We start from the raw sequence: 7,778 nt of genomic DNA, 5'->3' as shown, positions 1-7,778 counted from the left end.
CGAAGGCCTTGGGCACCACGGCAGCGCCGGGACCCCCCCGGGCTGGCCGCCCCCCACCGGCTGCCGCCCTCCCGGCGCGGCCCGGCCCCGCCCCCGGCCCCGCCGCCCGACCCGGGGGGGTGGGGGGAGGGGAGGCGCCCGGGCCCGGGCCTGGGCTCGCCGGTGACGGCGGGAAGGGGAAGGGGGGAGAAGGGAAGGCCCCGCACCGACCCGACCCCCGGCAGCTCCCGGCCGTCGCTCAGAAGCGGCTCCCGCGGCCCCGGGCTCCTCCTCCGCCACCGGCTCCGGGCCCAGCCGCCGCCATTTTAGTGCCGCCTCCGCCGGACGCTTTACGGCAGCGCCGCGGCGCTTTACGGCACCAGGCCGCGGCGCGACGCTGCGCGACGCTGCTCCACAGCGCCACCTGCCGCCCCGCCGGCGCCACGGCGCCACCTGCCGCCCCGCCGGCGCCACAGCGCCACCTGCCGCCCCGCCGGCGCCACAGCGCCACCTGCCGCCCCGCCGCCGCCACAGCGCCACCTGCCGCCCCGCCGGCGCCACGGCGCCACCTGCCGCCCCGCCGCCGCCACAGCGCCACCTGCCGCCCCGCCGGCGCCACGGCGCCACCTGCCGCCCCGCCGGCGCCACGGCGCCACCTGCCGCCCCGCCGCCGCCACAGCGCCACCTGCCGCCCCGCCGGCGCCACGGCGGCCGCCGCCGCCCTCCCTCCCCAGCCGGGCACTGAGGTCGCCTTGGGCCCCCCCATGGCAATTCAGGGTCCCTGTGCCCCACCCACGCGTGCCCCCCCAGCCCCCCCCCGCCATTCAAGGGTCCTCTTGCCCCCCTCCCAGTCTTATTATGGGGTCCCCTTGGGGTCCCCCCAGGTCATTTCAGGGTCCCCTTGTCCCCCCCATCCTATTAAGAGGTCCCCTCCTGTCCCCCCCACTTTGGGGTTCCCCCCTGTATCCCCCCCAGGTCATTTCAGGGTCCCCTCCTGTGTGTCCCCCACTTTAGGGTCCCCCCCTGTCATTTTAGGGTCCCCTCGTGCCCCCCCCCCCTTATTGCAGGGGTGCCCTCAGTGTGGCCCCCCCCTCCTTGGGGGTCCCCTCCTGGCCCCCCCAGCTCATTCCAGAGCCCCCTCCTCTGTCCCCACTTCAGGCTCCCCCCTTGTGCCCCCCCCCGTATCCCCCCCCCCGTTTTATTACAGCCTCTGCTTGGCTCCCCCCCCCCCCCCCCCCCCCCTTGGGGGCTCTCCCCCTTGTGTCCCCTCCCCCCACCTTATCATGGGGTCCCCCCCACTCTAGGGTCCCCTCAAGCCCCCCCCGTGCCCCCTCGGGTCCCTCTGTGCCCCCAGCAGGAGCCGCACTCTGTGCCCTGTGGTACCCAAGTCCTTTACTGGGCACACCTGGGGGGCACCTGGGGGGGGCCCTGTGCCCCCCACCCACAGTGGTACCCCCCCGGGTACCCCCTGGGCACCCCCCCGGTGCTGCCAGCTGCTTCTCGTCCTCGGGAGGTCTTCCTCGGGGGGTGCCCAGGCCGGGGGGGGGCCCGGCTGGCACGGCCAGGGGGTGCCCTCTACATCAGCTGGCACTGCTCCCCTCCCGGGCCTGGCACCTCCAGGTTGAAGCCAGGAGGCTGCAGGGGGAGGGCAGAGGGTGAGGGGGGGGCGGGCAGGGGGCTGGGGGGTCCGGGGGGGCTGGGGGACCCCCGAGGTGCCACTCACCGAGTCCCCGGCCAGCTCCTTCGGGGGGTGGCCCAGGTCCTGCAGCTGGCAGAGACACAGCAGGGGTCAGGCTGGCACGGGGCGGGCAGGGAGGCAGAGATGGGGGCAGGGGGGCACAGGGGGGGCAGGGGCACAGGGGGGGGGCAGGGGGCACGGGGGGTGGCAGGGGGCACAGCAGCAGCAGAGTAGCAAACAGGGATGGCACAGACAGGACAAGGGCAGCAGAGAGAGGGTGGCAGGGTGGCACAGGAGGGCAGCGGAGCGACAGAGAGGGAGGGTGGCACAAGGCAAAGAGACACAGACAGGGCTGGGGTGGCACAGGGCTGGCACCACGGCGGCAGGTGGGGTGAGGGAGGCAGAGAGGGGGAGGCAGAGAGGGGGCGGCAGGGGGGCACAGGAGGGTGGCAGAGGGGGCGCAGGGGGTGCCAGGTGCAGGGGGTGCCAGGCTCGGTGCCAGGCTTGGTGCCAGGCGCTGGGGGTGCCAGGCTCGGTGCCAGGTGCGGTGCCAGGCGCAGGGGGTGCCAGGCTCGGTGCCAGGCGCAGTGCCAGGTGCGGGGGAGGCCAGGAGCAGGGGGTGCCAGGCGCAGGGGGTGCCAGGCTCGGTGCCAGGTGCGGTGCCAGGCGCAGGGGGTGCCAGACACGGTGCCAGGTGCGGGGGCTGCCAGGCACAGGGGGTGCTAGACACGGTGCCAGGCACGGTGCCAGGTGCGGGGGCGGCCAGGCGCAGGGGGTGCCAGGCGCAGGGGGTGCCAGGCGCAGGGGGTGCCAGGCTCGGTGCCAGGCGCTCACCTGCTGCATGAGGTCGAGCAGCGCCTCGAAGCGTGCCCGCCGCTGCTCCTCGCCCTCGCCAGGCCGCTCGGCCTCCAGCTGCTGGCAGATGCTGCCCATCACGCGGTGCTGCGCCTGGTACCGTGCCAGCTGCTCGCCCGGCAGCGCCGCGCCGTGCGCCCGCAGCCACTCCGGGTACTGTGGGGGCACCGCCGGCACGGCTCGGCCACGCTGTGCCAGCCTCGGCCCCCCTGACCCCCCCGCCGCCCTGTGCCCACTCAGTGCCACCCTGACCCCCCCCACCGCCCTGTGCCCACTCAGTGCCACCCTGACCCCCCCACCCTGTGCCCACTCAGTGCCACCCTGACCCCCATGTCACCCTGTGCCCACTCAGTGCCACCCTGACCCCCCCACACCCTGTGCCCACTCAGTGCCACCCTGACCCCCCCCACCGCCCTGTGCCCACTCAGTGCCACCCTGACCCCCCCCACCGCCCTGTGCCCACTCAGTGCCACGCTGACCCCCATGTCACCCTGTGCCCACTCAGTGCCACCCTGACCCCCCCAACGCCCAGTGCCCACTCAGTGCCACCCTGACCCCCCCACCACCCTGTGCCCACTCAGTGCCACCCTGACCCCCCCGCCGCCCTGTGCCCACTCAGTGCCACCCTGACCCCCCCACCGCCCTGTGCCCACTCAGTGCCACCCTGACCCCCCCCGCCGCCCTGTGCCCACTCAGTGCCACCCTGACCCCCCACACCCTGTGCCCACTCAGTGCCACCCTGACCCCCCCCACCGCCCTGTGCCCACTCAGTGCCACCCTGACCCCCCCACCCTGTGCCCACTCAGTGCCACGCTGACCCCCCCCACACCCTGTGCCCACTCAGTGCCACCCTGACCCCCCCACCCTGTGCCCACTCAGTGCCACCCTGACCCCCCCGCCGCCCTGTGCCCACTCAGTGCCACCCTGACCCCCCCACCCTGTGCCCACTCAGTGCCACGCTGACCCCCCCACACCCTGTGCCCACTCAGTGCCACCCTGACCCCCCCACCACCCTGTGCCCACTCAGTGCCACCCTGACCCCCCCCCGCCCTGTGCCCACTCAGTGCCACCCTGACCCCCCCCCACCGCCCTGTGCCCACTCAGTGCCACCCTGACCCCCCCACACCCTGTGCCCACTCAGTGCCACCCTGACCCCCCCACAGCCTGTGCCCACTCAGTGCCACCCTGACCCCCATGCCACCCTGTGCCCACTCAGTGCCACCCTGACCCCCCCAACTGCCCTGTGCCCACTCAGTGCCACCCTGACCCCCCCAACTGCCCTGTGCCCACTCAGTGCCACCCTGACCCCCATGTCACCCTGTGCCCACTCAGTGCCACCCTGACCCCCCCACACCCTGTGCCCACTCAGTGCCACCCTGACCCCCCCACACCCTGTGCCCACTCAGTGCCACCCTGACCCCCCCCACCGCCCTGTGCCCACTCAGTGCCACCCTGACCCCCCCCACCGCCCTGTGCCCACTTAGTGCCACGCTGACCCCCCCCACCGCCCTGTGCCCACTCAGTGCCACCCTGACCCCCATGTCACCCTGTGCCCACTCAGTGCCACCCTGACCCCCCCACCACCCTGTGCCCACTCAGTGCCACCCTGACCCCCCCCAACGCCCTGTGCCCACTCAGTGCCACCCTGACCCCCCCACCACCCTGTGCCCACTCAGTGCCACCCTGACCCCCCCCACCCTGTGCCCACTCAGTGCCACCATGAACCCCATGTCACCCTGTGCCCACTCAGTGCCACCCTGACCCCCATGCCACCCTGTGCCCACTCAGTGCCACCCTGACCACCTCCTGTGCCACCCTGTGCCCACCCTGTGCCCACCCTATGCCACCCCGACCCCCCCTTATGCCACCCTTCACCCACCCAGTGCCACCCTGACATCCACTGGTACCAGCTTGTGCCCACCTAGCGCTTCCCTGTGCCCACTCGGTGCCACCTTGCCGCCCCCTTGTGCCAGCCCCAGCGCCCCAGGCGGGTGCCAGGCCGGTGCCCACCTTGTCGGTGATCTCCTTGAGGGAGGGGTAGAGCAGGTCCTTGGAGAGCAGGCTCTGCATGATGCCACGCACCACTGGCACCACGCTGCCCTCGCCCTCCTCCAGCCCCAGCCCCTCCAGGGCCTTCGCCAACTCCTCCTCCGAGGCCGAAGAGCTCTGCGGGGGCACGGTCAGCCTGGCACAGCTGGCACCTCCGGGAGGCCGCCCCCCCCAGGCCGTGCCAACCTCACCTGCAGGTCGTTGGCATTCTTGGCCAGGCCGCTCAGGGTCTCCTTCAGGCAGGAGGTGAACTCCTGCTGCGAGGCTGCGTCGCTGCCTGCGGGCACCGGGCACCGGGGCTGGCACAGGGCGGCCTGCCCGGCAGGGCCCCGGGCACCCTGCTCCCGAAGGGGCTCTGCCAACCTGCCCCTCCCCCCCACGGTGCCAGCTGGGCACACAGGAGGCCACCTAGCACTGCCCCACCAGGGAGGTGCCAACCGCCCCCAGCCCAGCCCAGCGCTGCCCCCTGAGCCCTGTCCCACCCCCAGGCTGGCACACTCTGCTGCCCTGCCAGGCTCTGGGCAAGCTCAGAGGTGCCAGGGCTGCTGTGGGCAGGCTCCTGGCACAGCAGCAGCCGCCTGGGCTGCAATGCCCCAAGCTGGCACAACGGTGCCCACGGCCAGGGCAGGTGGCAGCCTGAGCTGGGTGTCGAAACCCCACGGTGCCAAAGGTCACAGTGCCAGGGGTGCCAGTGCCAAGGGTGGCAACAGCAGCAGTGCCAATGCTGATGGTGGTGGTGCCAGTGGGGGCAGTGCCAGTGGGGCCAATGGTGGCAGCAGTGGCTGAAGCAGTGGTGCCAGGGCTGAAAGTGCCAATGCTGATGGTGGCAGTGCCAAGGGTGGCAGTGAGGGAGATGGCAGTGGGGGAGGTGGCAGTGCTAAGGGTGGCAGTGAGGGAGGGGACAGTGAGGGAGATGGCAGTGAGGGAGATGGCAGTGCCAAGGGTGGCAGTGGGGGAGGCGACAGTGCCAAGGGCGGCAGTGAGGGAGGTGGCAGTGCCAAGGGTGGCAGTGAGGGAGGTGGCAGTGCCAAGGGCGGCAGTGGGGGAGGTGGCAGTGAGGGAGGTGGCAGTGCCAAGGGCGGCAGTGGGGGAGGTGGCAGTGAGGGAGGTGGCAGTGCCAAGGGCGGCAGTGGGGGAGGTGGCAGTGAGGGAGGTGGCAGTGCCAAGGGTGGCAGTGAGGGAGATGGCAGTGCCAAGGGCGGCAGTGAGGGAGGTGGCAGTGAGGGAGGTGGCAGTGAGGGAGATGGCAGTGCCAAGGGCGGCAGTGGGGGAGGTGGCAGTGAGGGAGGTGGCAGTGAGGGAGATGGCAGTGCCAAGGGCGGCAGTGGGGGAGGTGGCAGTGAGGGAGGTGGCAGTGAGGGAGATGGCAGTGCCAAGGGCGGCAGTGGGGGAGGTGGCAGTGAGGGAGGTGGCAGTGAGGGAGATGGCAGTGCCAAGGGTGGCAGTGAGGGAGATGGCAGTGCCAAGGGTGGCAGTGAGGGAGGCGGCAGTGAGGGAGATGGCAGTGCCAAGGGTGGCAGTGAGGGAGATGGCAGTGCCAAGGGCGGCAGTGAGGGAGATGGCAGTGCCAAGGGTGGCAGTGAGGGAGGTGGCAGTGCCAAGGGCGGCAGTGAGGGAGATGGCAGTGCCAAGGGCGGCAGTGAGGGAGGTGGCAGTGCCAAGGGCGGCAGTGAGGGAGATGGCAGTGCCAAGGGCGGCAGTGAGGGAGGTGGCAGTGCCAAGGGCGGCAGTGAGGGAGGTGGCAGTGCCAAGGGCGGCAGTGCCAAGGGCGGCAGTGAGGGAGGTGGCAGTGCCAAGGGCGGCAGTGCCAAGGGCGGCAGTGAGGGAGGTGGCAGTGCCAAGGGCGGCAGTGCCAAGGGCGGCAGTGAGGGAGGTGGCAGTGCCAAGGGCGGCAGTGGGGGAGGTGGCAGTGCCAAGGGCGGCAGTGCCAAGGGCGGCAGTGAGGGAGGTGGCAGTGCCAAGGGCGGCAGTGCCAAGGGCGGCAGTGCCACCGCTGCCGGCAGCAGTGCCCGAGGGGGCCGGTGCCCGCCCGGTGCCCGCCCGGTGCCCGCCCTGCTCACCCACTCTGCCAGCAGCCTCGGAGAGCCGCTGGAACTGCTGCACCAGGTGGGGCTCCTCCCGCGCCAGCTCCTGCATCGCCTGCTCGAACTCCGCCGCCGCCTGCGATGCCAACTCCCCCTCGAACAGCTCCTGGAAGAACCTCTCCTGCGAGGCGAAGAGAGAGCCCTGGGCACGGGGGGCAGGGTCAGGAGCCGCCCCCCGCCCCCCCCCCCCGGCTGGCACCTCTGTGCCCGCGGTGCTCCTCCCCCCCCCGCGCCCCCTGGCACCTTGGCAGCGTCGCCGGGCGAGGGCTGGGCGGCGGCGGGCGGCGGCGCCGGGGGGGGCGCGGGGGCAGGCTTGGCCCTCTCGAAGTCATCCAGGGCACCTGGGGGGGCACGGGCTGAGGGGCACCCCCTGGGCGCCCGCTGGCCCGGGGACGCCGCAGCCTGGTCCCAGAGGTGCTCCCTGCAGCCCCCAGCCCCCCCCCCCCCGCAGCTCCAGTACAGCCCCAGAGCCCCCCGGGCACACCAGCCCCAGTGCCCCCCCAGCCCCCCTGGGCACACCAGCCCCAGTGCCCCCCCAGGCCCCCAGGCACACCAGCCCCAGTGCCCCCCCCGCCAATCCCAGTGCCCCTCCAGCCCCCCTGGGCACACCAGCCCCAGTGCCCCCCCAGCCCCCCTGGGCACACCAGCCCCAGTGCCCCCCCAGGCCCCCAGGCACACCAGCCCCAGTGCCCCCCCAGCCCCCCTGGGCACACCAGCCCCAGTGCCCCCCCAGGCCCCCGGGCACACCAGCCCTAGTGCCCCCCCCAGACCCAGTGCTTCCCCAGCCCCCCTGGGCACCCCAGCCTCAGTGCCCCCCCAGGCTCCCCAGCCCCAGTGCCCCCTGGGCATCCCAGCCCCAGTGCCCCCCAGCGCCAGTGACGTCCAGCCCCAGAGCGCCCCCAGCCCCCCTGGGCACCCCCAGCCCCAGTGCCCCCCAGCACAGCCTCAGTGCTCCCCCAGCCCCAGTCCCACCCCAGCCCCCCCAGCACGACCCTAGTCCAAACTCCAGTGACCTCCCCCAGCCCCGGCCCGGCCCCAGCGCCCCCGGCCCGGCCGCCCCCCGGGCTCCGCTCACTCTCCAGCAGCTGCTCCAGCTCCGGGTCGGGCTCGGGGCCCGGCTCCGGCTCCGCCAT

At 73.4% G+C, this 7,778-nt stretch overlaps 1 protein-coding gene across 1 annotated transcript; it reads right to left on the bottom strand.

The window, feature by feature from the left end:
* Positions 1 to 1,513: 1,513 nt before the first annotated feature.
* On the bottom strand, positions 1,514 to 7,778 carry PEX19 (peroxisomal biogenesis factor 19). Its single transcript, XM_054179200.1, has 8 exons — positions 7,721 to 7,778; positions 6,889 to 6,986; positions 6,622 to 6,787; positions 4,753 to 4,838; positions 4,523 to 4,678; positions 2,492 to 2,668; positions 1,703 to 1,747; positions 1,514 to 1,614 (listed from the first exon to the last, which is right to left on the bottom strand). Exons 1-8 carry the CDS (start codon positions 7,776 to 7,778, stop codon positions 1,555 to 1,557), a joined length of 846 nt encoding a protein of 281 aa, XP_054035175.1. The 3' UTR covers positions 1,514 to 1,554.

This window comes from Dryobates pubescens (assembly GCF_014839835.1).
Source record: "Dryobates pubescens isolate bDryPub1 chromosome 41 unlocalized genomic scaffold, bDryPub1.pri SUPER_41_unloc_2, whole genome shotgun sequence".
Taxonomy (NCBI): Eukaryota; Metazoa; Chordata; class Aves; order Piciformes; family Picidae; genus Dryobates; species Dryobates pubescens.
This window is presented reverse-complemented; position numbering and strand designations above follow the sequence as displayed.

Excerpts from the sequence above, each read along its gene's own strand:
- PEX19 (XM_054179200.1), bottom strand. The coding sequence starts at position 7,778 with ATGGCGGAGCCGGAGCCGGGCCCCGAGCCCGACCCGGAGCTGGAGCAG. Across the intron at positions 6,788-6,888 it reads CGCCCGGCGACGCTGCCAAG|GGCTCTCTCTTCGCCTCGCA; the intron begins GTGCCAGGGGGC and ends CCCCGTGCCCAG. Across the intron at positions 1,748-2,491 it reads TGCTCGACCTCATGCAGCAG|CTGCAGGACCTGGGCCACCC; the intron begins GTGAGCGCCTGG and ends TGTCTCTGCCAG.